Below are 19,441 nucleotides of genomic sequence, written 5' to 3'. Positions count from 1 at the left end.
GGAAGGATACCAGCAGCACTGGGGACCAAGCTGCAGAAGGGACGGTGAGGGTAGCTTTTACTGGAACCAATCCTTTTTTTTTTCCTGCAGCAGCTGAAAGACGGCAGGGGGAGAGGTGGCTTTCAGCAGCTGCAGCAGGAAAAGGAGATCAGTTCCAGTAAACGACACCACTGCTCCTGTCCAGGTTCGGGGGGTTGGCAAGGAAGGGACATGATCTCCCCACGCCTGCCCACAATGAAGGATTGATGACCCCCTGATCTAAGGCAATGTAAAAGAAGCCTAATTTCAATGTTCATATGTTATGGGACCATGCAAAGGTCATTTTGTGCCTGGAGAGACACTTTAACTTTACAGTGTACCAATGCTAATCATACAGAACAATGCTGCTTTCTCTGCTTGTCTGGGGGGCTGGTCTTGTATTTGCCCCCTCCTGTAGTTTTCTGCAGGCAGCTTGTAGTGGCTGGACATCTCTCATAGCTCTACTCTTTGCACAAGCTATTTGGGGTACAGTTATAATGCCACTGCTACGTTTATAAGTTAATAACCGGATTTGCAGAGGCGTTTGGTGCACACAAAATGGATTTATGTTCCTTGTGGATATAGAAGAATATAAATGGATACATTTTTGTGCCTGGAGTTCAGCTTTACCTAAACGTTAACCTCAAATATGTACACGTTACAATTACTGCATATGTCTGTGTGGTAACTATGAAACCTTCCTATTGTTACAACCCATGTCCTGACCTTCTAGGAGGCAAAGGAGAAGGACGACCTGAAGTGCCATCTACAGTCCACCATACAGCAAGCAGAAAGTCTCCGTAAGGAGCTGGCAGAAGTGCTGGCCAGACGGGCGCAACAGGAGGAGGAATTACATCTGAAGCAACTACGGCTTACAGAGGCCCAGGATCAGCAAATGGAACTGGAGAGGGAACTGCGGGAATCCCAGGAGCTGGCAGGAAGGCTTCAAGGTAATACCTTTTTGTGGTGTACAAGCATCATACCATTTAGGGCTCATTTACACTCACTTCGACTTTAACGCACAATAAAACAAAGATGCTTCTGTGATGCTTTAGTGATGTTTTTTTGAAGTTTTAATGAAGCTTGGTAAGTGCCCTGTTTTTGTTTTGATTTTCTGTTTGTTTTAAAGGGGCTCAGTAGAACCTCAGCTCAGCAGTAATCCCCACTCAGCAGATCCCCAGCTTATTAGTACCCTCATTCTGCAGATCCTCTGCTCAGTAGTAACCCCAGCTTTGCTGATCCCCCGCTCAGTAGTAACTGCCAGCTCTGCTGATCCCTCTGTCAGTAGTAACCCCTAGCTCTGCTGATCCCCTGCTTAGTAGTAACTGCCAGCTCTGCTGATCCCCCGCTTAGTAGTAACCCCCAGCTCTGCTGATCCCCCGCTTAGTAGTAACCCCCGGCTTTGCTGATCCCCCGCTTAGTAGTAACCCCCAGCTTTGCTGATCCCCCGCTTAGTAGTAACCCCCAGCTTTGCTGATCCCCCGCTTAGTAGTAACCCCCAGCTTTGCTGATCCCCTGCTCAGCAGTAACCCCCAGCTTTGCTGATCCCCCGCTTAGTAGTAACCCCCAGCTTTGCTGATCCCCCGCTCAGCAGTAACCCCCAGCTTTGCTGATCCCCCGCTCAGCAGTAACCCCCAGCTTTGCTGATCCCCCCCCGCTCAGCAGTAACCCCCTGATTTCCCCCCCCCCTTCAGTAGTCACCGCCAGCTCTGCTGATCCCTCGCTTAATAAACCCAAGGTCTTCTGATCCCCCACTCGATAATAACCCCCATGTCTGCCAATTCTCTGGTTTGGTGATCCCCCTTTCTCTCTTGTCCTGGCTCATCTCCTGCTATATTGTTCCCATGCTGGAGGAGGAGCCAAAAGTGTCGACGGGGGACCTGAGAAGAGGAGGTTAGGGGCCACTCTTTGCAATTCCATTACACAGAGCAGGTAAGTATAAACCTGTTTTGTTATTATTTTTTAACTTTGTTTAATCACTTTAAATTGAATGAATGTAGTGTGTGTCCATCTGTCTGGTATTCTACTACTCCTACTCTGTGGAGTAAACTAAGATAGATGTAGGGCCAGAGAGGATAATATAGAATGAAGACCCTGGAGGTGGTTTATAATGATTTGTAATTCTTTGCCCTTATTTTTCACCTTTTGAATCTTTTGGGATTTTTTCCCAGTCTATGAAGCTTATTGCAGTTCAGTCTAAGGAAAGCAGCATAATAAAAAAGATGAATTGTCCTAGTTTAGTTTGGTGTAAATTATCAGCAAAAGTTATGGTAAAAACTGACTGGAACGCTTTAGAAACTGGACAGATTTATCTAGAGAATTGATTTGTCTGATTATATTATGGAAAAGAGCCTAGGAATTACCTATAGCAGCTTTATAAAAAGGTGAAACTGGCAGATTTTGTGTTTACCATAGAAAACGATCCATTTCAGCCTTTTTATACATCTGCCCCTTCTATTCACACACCTAGGGGTTGATTTACTAGAAGAGGAGAGTGCAGAATCTGGTGCAGCTCTGCATGGAAACCAATCGGCTTCCAGGTTTTGCTGCCAAAGCTTAACTGAACAAGATTAAATTAAAAGCTGATTTGCTACTATGCACAGCCACACCAGATGTTGCACTCTCCAGTGTTAGTAAATCCACCCCTAAGCCCAATAAACTGTCAGCAGGGTGCCATTTATAATAGCACAGATTGAGACATTTTTATTAGTTCAACAAATAGGCATCATGCATTTTCCGGTGGAATGTGACGTAAGCAAGAGCCATTTGTGCGATATAGAATTGAATGTTATGCTGATATTTTGGGTCCGTAGAATAAGACCATTCATACACCAAGCATTAGGTGGTGCAGGACTCCTTTATAAACTATGGTCCCTGCAACATAATAGATAATTTGCTTCCATTTGCAAACTTTTGGAACAGTTTTGCACATACTGTAATTCTTCTTTTCGGAATTTCTCATTTTGTGCTACCTGTTGTTTATGGTGCCTATTGCTCCTTGATGAGAGAGATTATGGTATAGGAAGGGTAACACAGCAACTGGCTGTGAGAGAGAAGATGGTATCTAAGGTAGGGAGTGAACACGGCAAGTTTTGGTTATAGCCTGAATACACTTTGATCTCTTCTTTGGTTAAATTATAGGAGAGCTGCAGAGGCAGGTGGAGGACCAACAACAGCTTCAGGAGGACCGTGAGAAGCTGCAAGAAGAATTATTGTCCGCTGGTCGGGCCCAGGAGAAGAGCAGCAACAAAATATTGGAACTTCAGGAAGCTGTCCGAGATCTGAGCGGCGAAAGGGCGGAGCTGAGCAGCAGACTGGCACAGGAGGAGAAGAGCGGCAAAGAGCTCCGGCGGAACCTATGTGAGGCCCAAAAACAGGCTGAGTTTGCTCGGGAAGAACTGAATTCAGCGGGTAGACAGCTGAAGATGGAACGGGATGTACATCAGCGGGAGCTGACAGATCTGCGGTCTGCAGCCCAGACTGCTAAATGCAAACACGATCGCAATATCCAGGAAATGCTGGCACACTTCAGGCAAGAAAGAGAAGAGCTGGAGGGTCACATCCGCAGCCTCAAGGTGATGGAAGCTCACAGATAAGTGTGCAGAAATGTTGGCCATTGCTGACATTTTTAAAATGGTCTCTTTATATTTAACTGAAATAAATGTTGTGATAAACAATCTTTTAGGAATTGTAACATCACTGCACCTTTTACTTGTTGCATGCTTGCCTGGGGTGAGTGACTAACAAGGTATTAAAGATATTAAATATGTATGATAATCTTGCCCACTATCATTTTTCGACTGAGGTTCCAAAAGCAGACCCTGAGATTGGTTTAAAAAAAAATGATCTCCGTTTTAAAAAACAAATAAAAAAAAATAGAGTTGTTGGAAGTGGTGTCATGCAAGCCATACTACCAAAAATAATGTTACTCTTCCTGTGTTCTGCTACATCAACCCTTCTTGTAGTCTTGTATTTTGTTTGTAAACACTTGCATGTTACCACAGTTCTCTACAGCTGCAGGTACATAATTGCAGCTTCGTGCAGTTATTTGCAGACTGGCAGCACGTGAGTGTCAGTCAATGATCACAGCTCAGGTCAGTCAGGAGTAGGCTGGCACAGATTTAATCTGTGACCCACCAGGCTGTGAAGGAAGGATCTGTGCCAGGGTCCCAAACACCACAAATACTACCTTGCACTGCTCCACACACACACTGAACATATAGATTTGGAACTGATCCTGAAAATTAAATGAATTTATGTTGTAGGCTGAGCTCATCGACAATAAGTCTTTGATGAAAGCAGAGCGCCAGCGTGTGGAGAAGATGAAGGTGGAATGTGACAAATTTTCAGAGGAAGTGTTGCGGGGCAAAGAGGAGTACGCCACCCTGAGGTGCAAGTACCAGCTGTCTGCACAGGATGCAGAGGAGAAGGTGAGAGCAGGATGAACCAGAAAAGTGGGTTATATCTTATCTGCTAATCAATATTTAACTTTCTCTTTCTTTCATTGGGGGATACAGCACTGGAGGGAGTCTGTTAGCTGGGTTATGTTGCTGTGGTAAAGATCAGGGATAGACAACCCAAGAGTGGTGGAGATCTACTTTAGAAACCAAAGATCTCAGGGGAAGTTAAAACATGTTAAGTGGGTGTGGCCAAATTTAAAGTTTGTGTGGTCAGTAATGATCGGGCAATAAGATAATCATGCATTGTTTGTCAGTGTGCCCCCTTCCTCCCCAAGCAATGCTTTCCTTACTTTGATGGTCAGTAAGCCTACATTTTACTATTGCCAATTATAGTGTTGGTCATCATTAGTAGTAAACCCCAACCCCCCAATTCCACCCGTTTATCTCTTTAATGCCTGTCCTCATCAGAAGTACTTTTCTTTTTCTCTCCCCTTCCCCATATGCTGAATGGTGCAGAGAAATTAAGGTGGAACATGGTCACCTGTTCTGTTGTGGTGGTTCCAGATGACTCGGCTCTTGTATCTATTCCAGGCGCTTGTACTTCATGCCATATGCAAGTGCCTGGGATGGTCTAGAGGGGAATGGTGGGCCCAGAGCAGCAGGATAACCTGACTTCCCTCGGCTCTGCACCGCCACATTGCTGGTCAGGTCTGAAAGGGTATAGGCAGGTACTCGAGCTGGCGACTTGGAGGGGGTCAGTCCCATTCTACGCTTTCCATGCTTAAAATCAACCATGAACAAATTGTGAACAATGGGTAACTGATCCCTATTAGAGACTATCTACAGTACTGCCTCCCTTAAACACATCAGAGAAGAGGATTTTGCCATATGTTAATGGATATGATTACATTTCTCAACTGCTGACAGCATCTCAAATGGTTTTGAAGTCCACTTTAGGGATTTACCTCTCCACAAAAGTTGAATGTGTTCAATTTTCTCAGACAGTAAAAGATGAAACCTGATTGGTTGCTATGTGTAAAGCTGGACATACCCAAAATCTTTCTATGGCCAGCAGAGGCAGACTGACCATTTGGAAACTCGGGCACTGCCCAAGGGCCTGGGGTCTGTAGGGAGCCCAATGAGATGCCCCTGGTACCTTTTTCATAGGCTTTTTTGAGTTTGTGCAAGGACAAAGGGGCCCCACGATCCCCTATTGCCCGGGGGCCCCATGAGTTGTCAGTCCACCCCTGGGCTAGCCTGACTTTTTGCAGATTTTTAGTTATATTGAGTTATACAGCAGAGGTGTACTTCTCCATTCAGTCAGCTGGGGGAGCTTCAGTCTCACTGAATAGTTGCAGTCATGGAGGTAAAAGATCATTTTCTTGTCTCAGCCCCGTCAAAGTCTGCCTTCTAGAATAGCCACATGTTCTTCCTGTCTACATGTGCTGTATCTGGATGGTGTGCAGAGTGTGATCAGACACTGAGGATGGTTGTGACAGTGGGGGAGTGTGAGCTCAGCACGTCACCCCAGGGATCCCACTGACACATCACACATATGAAACACGTGGAAGGCAGTAAATGGTTGCTTTGATGTGTGTCTGGTGTATAACTGGATCCGTGCTCCACATGACCAGTAATATCTGCTTCCATGGTCCTTCGTAGCATCTGTAAGGGAAACTCCCGCTGATAATTCTCTTCTTATGTGACAGCCAGCCTCTGAATGAGGAACTATATCAGGATGGAGGAGGAGATAGGATGGCAAGCAAAGTATCTGGCATGCATTCATAGTTAAAGGATGGCAAGAGCAGAGTGCAGCCATATTTATAGGATGGTAGGAGCGGAGTTCCCAGAGTGTAAACATATTCATAGGATGGTGAGAGCAGAGTACCTGGAGTGCAGCCATAGTCATAGGATGGCAAGCAAAGAGCCCAAAAAATGCAGCCAGTCATAGGATGGCAAGGGCAGAGTGGCTGGAGTACAGCCATAGTCATAGGATGGCAAGAGCAGAGTGCTCGAAGTGCAGCCATATTTACAGGATGGGAAGGGCAGAGTACGCAGAGTTCAGCCATATTCATAGGATGGTGAGTGCAGAATGCCTGGAGTGTGAGCAAACTCATAGGATGGCAAACAGAGTGCCCAGAGTGCAACCATAGTCATAGGATGCAAAGGGCAGGATGCCTGGCGTGCAGCCATAGTCATAGGATGGCAAGGGCAGAATGCCTGTATTACAGGTCTGTAATTGTTAGTAGGTTAAGGGAGTGGGAGACAAACAAAAAGGTCATGCGCAGAGGATGATACAAAAGTGGATTCTTGAATGTTTGATCCTTGAAATATTCCTGAGATTGTGGAAGTGGGTTCTGAAGGCAGCTGATACCTGGAAGGCTAAGTTCACTTTTTAAAGCGGAGCGCCACCTAAAAGGGGAAATTACACTTTAAAGACTGGTCCCCCGCTCCCCATTAAGGATTGGCACCTTTGGAGAGAGGGTACCCTAAATTGACAGGTTCCCACTTCCGCTGCGATCACCTAGGCGATCGGAAGTGGAAGTTGTCCTCCTACTCTCCCTCCCCGTAGTCTTCTGGGACACGTGACAGATTCCGGAAGACTACGGGGGCCATTCAGGAGGCGTAGTGCTACTTGCACATGAGCAGTGGGCACTCGGCTGTGAAGCCACAAGCTGTCACAACCGGATGCCCACGCTGAAGATTCCAGCGCCTGGAACACCAGATAGCTGGTGAAACGGGCTTCGGGGAGGACACCGCGGGATCATGGGACAGGTGAGTGGCTGTTTTTTAAAAATCAGCAGCTACACTTTATCTTTTTACAGTGTGACTGGAACTCCACTTTAAATAAAAACCATATGCACATGTTCTAAAGGTAAAAAAAGTGCATTTATTTATTTATTTATTTTCTCAGGAACCTGCAGAACATTACACTTGTGATCAGTGGATCGCGGGTGCAATGTCAGGCTCCCACAGACACTCCAGCTTTCTTGCCTGTACTTCTGTTCGGGCTTCCTGTTAGAAAGCTGGAGGAAGTGTCAATGAAGTACAAGGGTGCTCATCACCACCCTCGCCATTCATTGAGAACTACAAGCCATCTGGCGTGGTGCCAGATGACACTTGATGTGGGCAGAGCCCCGCATGGCTTTGTAAACTTAAAAATATGACAGCAGCTGCAGGGGAGAGGAACCCACACCTGCTGTCACAGGAAGGTTGGGGGGGGGGGGGGTGGCAGGAGAGATGCACAGTTACGTTACACATTCATTGCTGGTGTAACATTTGCCACGTTACTTAAGGTGATCTTATCCTTTAATTGATAAGTCAGTGTCCAGGTCCACATCTAGGCTGTGCACATGGTCCGACGAGTTGTATTCCCGACATATTTGCTACCATTTTGAGGTTAGTCTCTGCCCTCCAATAACAAGTCTTGTCTGGGTTTTTGAATGAGTCTCAAGCTATTCTCCAGTTAATAAAAGCTACACTGTCCATTGTCCTTTTGCAGCTCAGTACTTCATGAAAATTCAGTTTACTTAATACTTCATTAAAATGCATGCGCAGCTCAGTGTAAATTCCTGTATTCCAAGATGACTGCATTCCTGTGCATGCGCAGGAATGAAGTCAGCCTGCTCTGGCTGATCTAGATGGCCGAAGAATGGCACCTGCAAGAAGATGTCAGGAAGCAAATGCAGGCATGAGACCAGACTGTTGAAGCAGAGGTAAGTATTTTGGAGTTTTTGTTCCACTTTTATTGTCTGGAAGATGAACAGTGAAAGGTACCCAGGAGCAAAATGACAGCTGCCATTTTTATTCCTCCCAAATACCTGATATTTTAGCCCCTGAAGAAGTTGAAGATCTTTGAACCCCCCGAGACAAGACACATTGGCTGTTTCATATTTTGTTGTTAATGGACAACAATATTAAAATATTGAGTTTTTTGATCTGGTACTTTGATTAGACTTTTTTTTCTTTAATTTATTGCCGGTACTTATTGCTTTGCATATATATTGTACATTCACATCAGTTCTTGCCCCTCAAGGAGTTTACAATCTATGTTCCCTAACTCACATGCAGACATACACATACTAGGACCAAATTAGACAGGAGCCAATTAACCTCCCAGCATGTCTTTGAAGTGTGCAGTGTACAATCCGTGCCAAAGCCGGTCGATGGATCACCTTTGGTACAGTCAGCCTGCCCATAGATGGATTGAATCTCAGCCGGTCCCACCCTGACCAAGATTCGATTCATCTATGGTTGGCTTAAGGTTCCTAACTCACATTCATAAACCTACTAGAGCCAACTTGGACACGTGCCAGCATGTCTTTGCAGAGTGGGAGGAAACCGGAGTACCCGGAGGACACCTATGCAGGCACAGGAAGAACATGCAAACTCCAGGCAGGTAGTGCCATGGTTGTTTATTATAATTCAGAGTCTTGACTATTTTGGAGTATGATGATGTCATGGGGGTATATGTTAAGACTGCTCCAAGCCTTTTCACATTCTGATTAACATTGGGAAATATTAATATTTTAGTCATATGTTACCTTATGTAGGGTTTGGTCTTTTTGTGATGCCTCATGTTAAAGCTGCATGCAGTCTGTAAGCAGATGGGCGATACTGGTGTTGTCATTTTCTTTGTCACCCTAATCTGGACTCTGCTTATCTCTGCTTCCACAGGCTCAGCAGCTCAGCACTGTAGGACAGAACACAAGGAAGCTGGAAGAGGACAACCAGAGTTTGCGGGAGAAGCTAGATTCTCTGGAGACGGAACAGGAAACCATTCTGAGTATTCTAGAGACTGAAATCAACTCAGCCTGTCAACTGCTGTCCAGAAATTCCATGGATAGATTCAAGGTAATTCCCCATTCTGATCTCCACGGTCTGCCAGTCTCCTAATCACAACTGCCTGCCAGCCTCCTATATAACATCAGTTATCCTTTTACTGTCTTTCCCCACTACCCTCTTTCACCCTCCTGTCCTAAATCCTGTCCTTGTATCCTAGTGCTGCACCCCACCAGTGACCCACAGTCCTCCTGTATTACTGCCCTGTTGCAGCACCTGCTCTCAGTCCTTCTCTGCTAACTCCAGTCCTAGTACCTTACTGCTGTACCCAGCCAATTACCCTCAATCATGCCTTTACCTGCCTTCATCCTCCAGTCCTTGTATCGCACTTCTGTTCATAGCCAATAACCCCCAGCATCTCATACTAATGCGCATTGACCTCCAATATCTTGTGGTAGCCTTATACTACTACACTGTTCTTCTGACCATCACTAGCTCCCCATAGTAACTTTGTTTTTGACTGTGTTTGTTTTTATACCAATCCACTGCTCACACCTCTCACCTCCCTGTGCTCACCTTCACCGGCTCACATCCCCATCAACTCTGAAGGCCACCAGCCTTCTTATGTTCAGCAGCTTCTATAATTTCTCACTAACCTTCCCTCCGCCTCTTAAAATTTCTCCCTGGCACCCCTGTAACCTCTTCCCTTATATTCCCTTCTGTTAGGATCAGTCAAAAATGAGCAATGTGAGTAACAGCCAATCAGAATGAATAGTACTATCAGAATGAATATACTACTAACTGCTAAAACCCACAGCCATTACTCCTACTCCTTGACCTTTCCGCTGCCTTTGGCACAGTTGACCACCCGCTCCTCCTCCGTAAACTCCACTCCATCGGCCTCCGTGACTCTGCTCTCTCCTGGTTCTCCTCTTACCTTTCTCAGCGCACTTTCAGTTTCACATACAACTCCTCCTCCACTCCGCTTCCTCTTATTGTTGGGGTACCCCAAGGTGCTGTTCTTGGGCCCCTTTTCTCTCTCTATACCTCCTCCCTAGGCCAACTGATAACCTCCATGGCTTCCAATACCACCTCTATGCTGATTACACCCAGATCTCTCTCTCCACTCCCCAGCTCACCCCCTCAATCTCCTCACGTATCACAAATGTACTAAGCGACATATCAGCATGGACGTCACATCACTACCTCAAACTCAATCTTTCAAAAACTGAGCTTGTAATATTTCCTCCTCCCCGATCCCCCACTCACGACTTTACCATTAAGATCAACAGCACAACCATTGGTCCTTCCCCTCATGCCAGGGTGCTAGGTGTAATCCTAGACTCTGACCTCTCCTTTGGACCCCACATCCACTCACTGGCTAAATTTTGCCGCCTCAACCTCCGGAACATTTCCAAAATCCGCCCCTTCCTGACCAATGACACCACAAAACAACTCATCCACGCCTTGGTTATATCCCGCCTCGATTACTGCAACTCCCTCCTCACTGGTCTACTGTTACACAGGCTATCCCCCCTTCACTCTATTATGAATGCTGCTGCTAGACTCCTTCACCTTACCAACCGATCAGCGACTGCTGCCCCTCTCTGCCAATCCCTCCACTGGCTTCCACTAACCCAACGTATAAAATTCAAAATACTAACCACAGCTTACAAAGCCATCCTCAACACTGCCCCTAGCTACATCACCAACCTCATCCACAGATACCACCCAAATCGCCCACTCCGCTCCTCCCATGATATCCTCCTCTCTAGCTCCCTCATCACCTCCTCCCACGCTTGCCTCCAGGACTTCTCCAGAGCATCTCCCATCCTCTGGAACTCCCTACCACAGCATGTCCGGTCAGCCCCCACCCTGTCTTTAGGCGATCTTTGAAAACTCACTTCTTCAGGGAAGCCTACCCCACCTGCACCTAAGAACTGTACTTGAATCACCTCCGCCAGATCATTCCCCACAGCTATCACCTTTTGTATCACCTCCCCCTTCCTTTAGATTGTAAGCTCCACGAGCCGGGCCCTCCTATTCCTTCTGTACTGAAATGTATTGTAATTGTACTGTCTCCCTTATATTGTAAAGCGCTGCGCAAACTGTTGGCGCTATATAAATCCTGTATAATAATAATAGTATAGTGCCAAATTCAGTATTCTGAAGACATTTTCTGTCATCTGATAAAGGCTGTGTCTGCGGGAACTCACCTGAGGAATGATCCCCACTACTGGCTGGCAGAGACCAAGGTAAGACTACCATGACTGCTTGTCACCTTTCCTTCCTCTATAGTTTAGGAACATATAGGAGGTCTGAGGCTTCTGGCGGTGGGAGGCCTCCTCAGCTGCTCTGGAATGCTTCCTCCCTTGTTAAAAAGTCTCTCTGGGCCCCAGCATGTGATGGGGAGATGTCCCCGCTCTAAGATGTGAGCGCCTGGAGTGAGCAGCTGTGTGCAGGAGAGGCCACACAGACAGCAGCAGCTGGAGGAGCTCACACAAATATTCTGTGAACTCCTTCTCTCATCTGTCAGCCTGTATTAACCTTTACTGTCTGTCTCTCCCTCTACCCACTCCTCCTGTACCCTCTGCCAGCTACTTTTCCCCTTATCCGCTTCTATTGAACCTCTGCCAGCTACTCTTCCTTCTTCTCGTACCCTCTGCCAGCTACTCTTCCTTACTCTTTTAACCTCTGCCAGCTGCTCTCCCTCTAATTATTCCTTCTCTTACCCTCTGCTACTGTTATGACCCCTGCCCGTTACACTTCTCTCCATCTGCTCCTTTTGTGCCCTCTGCCAGCTACTCTTCACTCTATTGGCTCTTCCTGTACCCTCTGCCAGCTACTCTTCACTCTGTTGGCTCTTCCTGTACCCTCTGCCAGCTACTCTTCACTCTGTTGGCTCTTCCTGTACCCTCTGCCAGCTGCTCTTCACTCTATTGGCTCTTCCTGTACCCTCTGCCAGCTACTCTTCACTCTATTGGCTCTTCCTGTACCCTATGCTAGCTACTCTCCACTCTATTGGCTCTTCCTGTACCCTCTGCCAGCTACTCTTTCATCTGCCTGCTCCTTCTTTTACCCCTGCCGGCTTCTTTTCCCTTCTCTTGTGCCCTCTGCCAGCTACTCTTCCAGCTCTTCTTGTACCCTTCGGTAACTACATTCACATCCACTTGCTCTTATTGTACCTTCTGCAAGCTACTGTTGCCTCACTAAAGTATCTGTCCCCCTACCCCCCACAGTATAAGTGGTCACCCCTTTGATGGCCTGTGTCTCTCCGTTCCAGCACTGCAGCCTCCGTAAGACCTTTGCCATTTAAGTGTTGAATAACTGTATCCCCTGCTGTGTGCTGTGGCTCCATCTTCAAACCCATACATCATTATAGGACTCCGCAATGGCGTAGTGGTTTGGGGGATAGAACCCACAGCACACAATGGGTGACATGGGTTTTCAACAATACCGTGAGTGACCAGAGAGCATTAAAACCCTTCCACTGTTTTAAAAATGAGTGCAGTTCCAATTTCTTTTTAAGAATACATGTTTTTAAAGAGCTCCTAAAATAATTTTTTTTTTCCTTTTAATATCTGTTGGGGTTCCACTTTACATTTGGCAGCCTTCACTGACCAGTTAGCAAAGTCAGGAGTGGCCAAGTGGCCGCTGGCCAGGAGCACAGATGTGCATGGTTCCCCAGAGTCAGGCACAAAGACACCTGCAGGCTGTAGTGGTGGAAGAGCGCCACCTTCCAGGCTCCTGGATTGCAGCACACTTGTCCCTGGCAGTGAAAATCTCTTTTTCTCCATAATTCTTTTACAATTGATGGGAAATCCAGGCAGATGTGTGCAGAGGACTGTACTGCCGCTGCCAGTAATGTGCTGCCTATAACTGAAGTCGTATATCAGCTACTGGGAGGCGGCCGAAGCCAGGCAAGCCTGAGCTGAACCCAAGGAGCACTTGCTGTATTGAACGCTCAGTTGTTCCTAGAATTTCTGTTTGCCCTTAGGGTGGAGCCTGACAGGTTAATTTATCTGCCCACTGGGGCTCAGGCAGTGAAATTTATGCACCTGGCACTTCTTACCTGTTGCAACCATTATGGCGGAGTCTGGCTGTTGCTGCTGGATACTAAATCATTTTACATTGTGGAGAAATAAAGCAGGATAAGTGAGTTTGCAATGAGTGCAGAAGCAGAGATCCTTGAGGGTAGACTATTTTTTAAAGTTTATCTCCAGGAAAAAATTAACTTGACTACCACCCATCTGTTTTTTTTTTTTTTGCTTACCTTTTGAAGCAAGATTTACTCCCCCCAAATCTTCCATCAATGTCTCTCACCAGCACCATTTCTGTGTGCAAACCCAGCTTGCAGCCGGTCACCCTGTAAAGCCACAGTTTGACTATGAAGCCCATGCAGCGCTTTGGTATGGTAATATGTAGTCCCAGTGCGGGAGCGAGCGTTGCATGCTGACAATACTACCACAAAGCCTAGGAGTGCCCACTTCTTCTGATTGACACTCATCAAGCATAGAGCCAACCTACTGCTTGCATCGGGGTTGAGGACTCTTAAAAGGATTACTAAGGCAGGGAGCTATGAAACTAAGTACAGCACTGCCGGCTCTTCCCACCGGCCATGATCTGTTGGGGTTGCATAGGGAAGCACAGAGACATGATGATTATGGCACTGGGTCTAAAGTTTGTTTTTTTTGTTTTGTTTTTTTAAATGTCATTAGCATGTTGACAAAGGGGAAGGGATAAACCTGGGAAGGCAAAAGCTAACCAGATTAAACATCAGCTCACCTTGTCATCATCTTTGGGAAACCTTGCATGTGTTAATAAGAAGTCTATCACTCATTCTAACTTTCCCATCAGACCAAGCTGCAGTGGCTGTGTGAGGAGGTGAAGGAGCGAGAGGAGAAGGAACGCAAGCTTCGCGCTCAATACCAGCAATGTCGGGAGCAGCTGAAGGAGCAGAAGCTAAAGAAAGACTCCGAGAAAGAGCTACAGAATCAGCAAATTGCCAAAATGGAACAGCAGCTGGAGGAATCTCACCGTGACAGGAAAGGTGGGTGCTTGTGGTTTTTCCTCTGTGACTAATAAAATTCTACCATCTAGTCATTCCAATATGGCCTGATCCATAGTTGTATTTGTTACACTTCCGTTACTGCTAGCTTGTCCAAGCTTTTGAAGTGCATTGTGGCTAAAGTCTTGGCTGTCCCTGACATTCTCACAATGCCTCATAATAAAGGAGCTGCATGTTCTGAGATTTACCTTAGCCCCCTTGCTCTTTAATGCTGGCCATACACAGGGCTGAATAAGAGAAATCTATTGATTCCTCCATCCATGCTAAACAGTGTGAATGGATGAAACCCTACTGCTGGATATTGTATTCTGACACCTGGTGCTGGTGGCTGTTAGATGCAGTCACTGTTCAGGTATTCTGATTGGATTCAGACACTGTTCTTCTGACAATTTTATTCCTGGCTCCTTCAATTTTTGGATGAAAGAATGTCTGGCAAGAGGGTGCTGACAGGGACACCCATGTTTCGAATTTGCTCTGTGTATGGCCAACTCAACCCTAGCCCTCTAACCTTAACATATCCAAAGCCATCTGGTACGCAGGCCTGATCCCCTCAGCATTGCAACATATGTATTGTGTTCATATAAATCTGATGAGGTTTGGTAAGTAGTCAGAGAGTGGTGCATGCTTGAGGACTTTAAGGCGAAGTCCACCTTTTACAGAAAAATAATAAATACACATTTTTTTTTTTCTCCTGCAAATGACTTTACTATTGTTTTGTACAGGAGCCTGCAAAGCACTGCACCTGCAATCAGTGGGATCCGAGTGCAATGCACAGGCTCCCTCAGATTTTTCCTTCAGCTCTATGTCCATACAGAGGACTTACAAGTGTGGTGAGAACTAGAAGTCTGTCTGCTGTGGTGGCAGAACTTGTAATTCATTAATTCCCAGAACTCTATGAATGAAGATGCAGCTGTACGGGAAGAACTTTGTGCAACTGCGGGCAAAAAAAACGCCCCACAGATGCTCAATAGGATTTAGGTCAGGAGACCTGTTTGGCCAGTCCATCACCTTTACCCCCAGCTTCTTTAGCAAGGCAATGGTCGTCTTGGAGGTGTGTTTGGGGTCGTTCTTATATTGCCCTGTGACCCAGTCTCCGTAAGGGAGGGGGTGATGCTCTGCTTCAGTATGTCACAGTACATGTTGGCATTCATGGTTCCTTCAATGAACTGTAGCTCCCCAGTGTCGGCAGCACTCATGCAGCCCCAGACCATGACACTGCCACCACCATGCTTGACTGTAGGCAAGACACACTTGTCTTTGTACTGTTCTTGTGCATCATCTTTAGAAGAGGCTTCCTTCTATGACAACAGCTATGCAGACCAATTTGATGCAGCGTGCGGCGTATGGTCTGAGCACTGACAGGCTGACCCCCCACCCCTTCAACCTCTGTAGCAATGCTGGCAGCACTCATACATCTATGTCCCAAAGACAACCTCTGGATATGACGCTGAGCACGTGCACTCAACTTGTCCTGTTAAACCGCTGTACGGTCTTGGCCACCGTGCTGCAGCTCAGTTTCAGGGTCTTGGCAATCTTCTTATAGCCTAGGCCATCTTCATGTAGAGCAACAATTCTTTTTTTTCAGATCCTCAGAGAGTTCTTTGCCACGAGGTGCCATGTTGAACTTCCAGTGACCAGTATGAGAGAGTGAGAGCGATAACACCAAATTTAACACACCTGCTCCCCATTCACACCTCAGACCTTGTAACACTAACGAGTCACAGGACACCGGGGAGCGAAAATGGCTAATTGGGCCCAATTTGGACCTTGTCACTTAGGGGTGGACTCACTTTTGTTGCCAGCGGTTTAACATTAATGGCGGTGTGTTGAGTTATTTTGAGGGGACAGCAAATTTACATGTTATACAAGCTGTACACTGACTACGTCACATTGTAGCAAAGTGTCATTTCTTCAGTGTTGTCACATGAAAATATATAATAAAATATTTACAAAAATGTGAGGGGTGGACTCACTTCTTGGAGATACTGTACATCCGGTAAACAGAGCCGTGTTCCGGCAGCAGGACTAAAACTTCCCGCTTCAATTCCAGAACAAAATCTAGTCAGGCTGGGCGGCGCTCAGGCTTTCACAGGGAGGTTTTTATTCTATAATTGAATAAATAGAGTGCTTCCGCTGACTGGCTAAGGCAGAGAGGCAGACAGATAATGTCACCAACTCCACCTCAGACAATCAGAGGAAGCTTTCTATTCATAGAATACAAAGTCCCTGTGAAAAGCTGAGCACCACTCAACCTGACTCGATTTTGTTCTGGGACTAAAGTGGGAAATTCCGGTCCTGCTGCCAGAGCACAGCACAGCACTGTATTACTGTATGTAGCACCTTAGTCCAAATGAACAATTTAAAGTTAAAACACAGAGATCATCTTTAAATGCTGAGAAAGTGCTCAGGAATTGAGAAATAATAAAGAAATAGATATGAGCTCTTGAAAACTGCCCAATAACTGCAACCTTTTGGGAGCAGATTGAGTGAGCGTAAACAGATGAGCGTCTGACAGCCATGGACTGCTTAACATTTGCTAGCATGGTTTCTCATACCTGTGATTGAGTCCACAGTACTAATTCTAGTCTGGCTTCAATTTGCAGCTATTGGATGACAGTAACCTGTGGTTTTGCAGCTCACTCAGTGTGATCGATGTACACGCTACCTTAAGAGATTATGTGCTCTTTATAAAGTGAATAGTATCCGGTAACAAACTGCAGAACGTATGTGTGCTAGGATTAAATTGTGCAACTGCACCTCCATTTGCGAGAAACTGCAATTCATATGACATTTATAACTGTAAGCAATATGGAAGCCAAGAATCTCTGTGTAGCTGCTGGTTTTTGTTGCTGAATAGAGTATCTACTAGATTGCTGCATTTGTTTAACTGGCTCCATGCTAGGAGGATACGGTGCTATGGCATTTGTTCATTGTGGATAGCACTAAAGTCAAACCGAATCTGATTTCTTTGTACAAACGTTTTATAGCCGGGTGTGAAGAAATGCTGTAAAGTGAGAATGTTTTCAAAAATATATATTTTAATTGTTTTTATCAATTCACAAAATGCAAAGTGAGCAAACGGAAGAAAAATCTAAATCAAATCATTATTTGGTGTAACTACCCTTTGGCTTCAAAAAAGCATCACTTCATTTCATCAAGCTCTTTTGAGGAAGCACAAAGAAACCGGCAATGTTGAGGATCGTAGGCGCAGTGGTCAGCAAGAGAAACTTAATGCAGCAGATGAAAGACATCATTCTTGCTTCTCTTCCACCTCGAAAGATGTCCAGCAATGCCAGCAGCATAGAACTGGGGGAAACCAGTGGGACCCAGATACACCCCTCTACTGTTCAGAGATTTGTGGCCAGAACTTGTCTTCCCAGAAGAATTTCTGCCAGAAATCCATATCTCCGAAGTGGAAACAAGGCTAAGTGACTCAACAATGTAGAAAGACATAGGAACTGGGGTGTAGAAAAATGGCAGCAAAATGTTCTGGACTGATGAGTCAAATCTGACATATTTGGCTGTAGCAGTAGGCAGTTTGTTGGTGACGGACTAGAGCGCGGTACAATGAGTGCCTGCAGCCAACTGTGAAGCATGGTGGAGATTCCTCGCATGTTTGGGGCTGAATTTCTGCAAATGGAGTTGGAGATTTGTTCAGGATCAATGGTATCCTCAATGCTGAGAAATACAAGCAGATACTTCTCCATCATGCCAGGGAGGAGGGTGAATTTATTCTACAGCAGAACAACAACCTCAAACATACAGCCAATGTCATTTAAGAACTATCTTCTGTGTAAAGGACAAGGAGTCCTGGAAGTGATAGTTTGGCCCCCACAGGGCCCTGATCTCAACACCATGGCGTCTGTCTGGGATTACACGAAGGGACAGAAGGATTTGAGGCAGCCTACATCCACAGAAGATCTGTGGTTAGTTCTCCAAAATGTCTGGAACAACCTACCTGCCGAGTTCCTTCAAAAACTGTGTGCAAGTCTACCTAGATGAAGGCAAAGGGTGGTCACACCAAATATTCATTTGATTTGGGTTTCAGCTTTGTTCATTTACTTTCCATTTTTTTTAACTGAGAAAAACTTTATTTGCAAAAGTTTTAGGCAGGTGCGAAAAAAATACTGCACAGTACTGTATTTGTTCCGTGTTGAACAAAGTCTCCGTGTGATTGGCACATTTGCATCAACCGGCTACATCCTTCAACGTTACAGAGCTATGGCTGTTGTTTTTTGTGAAAATACCTAAACTCTGCTCACCCCTTGTTTATTGCTGGAAAGCACCTGAATCCACAGAATTCTGTGATGGCACAACAGTTCATGCATTCCACAGATTATATTGCTGTTATAGCGGCTTTATGATGAAACCGCAATTTTATTTTATCTGATGCCTAATCACCTGTAGCATAGGGACCTAATTGGGCTAGTCTGGATAAACTGCTAATTCCTGGCTGAAATACTTGTCATTAGAGGCTTTGGGTGTTGTTTTAATTTTAACAGTATAAGTTGGAACGTGATTGTGAATTTTGTATATTGTATATTTTTTTTAAGTGTATGTTCACTTTTTTCGAGTAAATTAAAAGTTAAATGAACACCGTAAACCCTCCCCACCACCAATCCCTGCTGTGTACTTCCAGTCCAGGAATTCTGAGCTGTCAGTGCCCACACAGCTGGTTCAGCAGCCTGGAGATTTGGAATTCCCGCTCTTCTCTGTGCAACACTTCCAAGATGGACCAGAGCAAGTCAGTGTGATGGCGCTGACCAATCAGAATCTCTCTGGTCCATGCCTGAAACACTGCACAGAGAAGAGGGAGAAGAATGGGGATTTCAAATCCCTGGACTGATGGATGAGCTGCGAGGACATTGACAGCTCAGCATCCCTGGAGGCAAGTGCAGTGGGGACTGAGGGGGGTACGGTGTTTACCTTTTTATTTTTTCTTGAAAGGTGAATTAACACTTTAAAGCTGAATTCAGGGTAAACATTTTACATCCCTTTTTAGAAAGGTCATTTGTTACCTCCAAGTAATATCATATTTTTCAATAACGTTGTGCAGCCATTGCAAAACTCTGCTTTGAATCTCATTATTTTGGAAATGTTGTTCCCTATTTCTGTTTAACAAGACCAATGGCCACTATGCCCCTTCTTCCCATGGTTTCCTCTTTAGTTTTCT

The 19,441-nt window shown here is 45.6% G+C and overlaps 1 protein-coding gene across 2 annotated transcripts in view; it reads left to right on the top strand.

Moving 5' to 3' along the window:
- CEP128 (centrosomal protein 128) overlaps positions 1-19,441 on the top strand; it is a 236,501-nt gene that overhangs the window by 82,459 nt on the left and 134,601 nt on the right. For both annotated transcript variants that reach the window (XM_089661384.1, XM_089661383.1), the window contains exons 14-19: positions 752-968; positions 3,160-3,593; positions 4,284-4,448; positions 9,096-9,272; positions 11,396-11,455; positions 14,058-14,250. In XM_089661384.1, the coding sequence (XP_089517510.1) occupies positions 752-968; positions 3,160-3,593; positions 4,284-4,448; positions 9,096-9,272; positions 11,396-11,455; positions 14,058-14,250 (1,246 nt within the window). The remainder of the gene's footprint in view (positions 1-751; positions 969-3,159; positions 3,594-4,283; positions 4,449-9,095; positions 9,273-11,395; positions 11,456-14,057; positions 14,251-19,441) is intronic.

Source organism: Staurois parvus, unplaced genomic scaffold (assembly GCF_062004578.1).
Source record: "Staurois parvus isolate SC_StPar_1 unplaced genomic scaffold, SC_StPar_1.0 ptg001330l, whole genome shotgun sequence".
Lineage (NCBI taxonomy): Eukaryota > Metazoa > Chordata > Amphibia > Anura > Ranidae > Staurois > Staurois parvus.
This window is presented reverse-complemented; position numbering and strand designations above follow the sequence as displayed.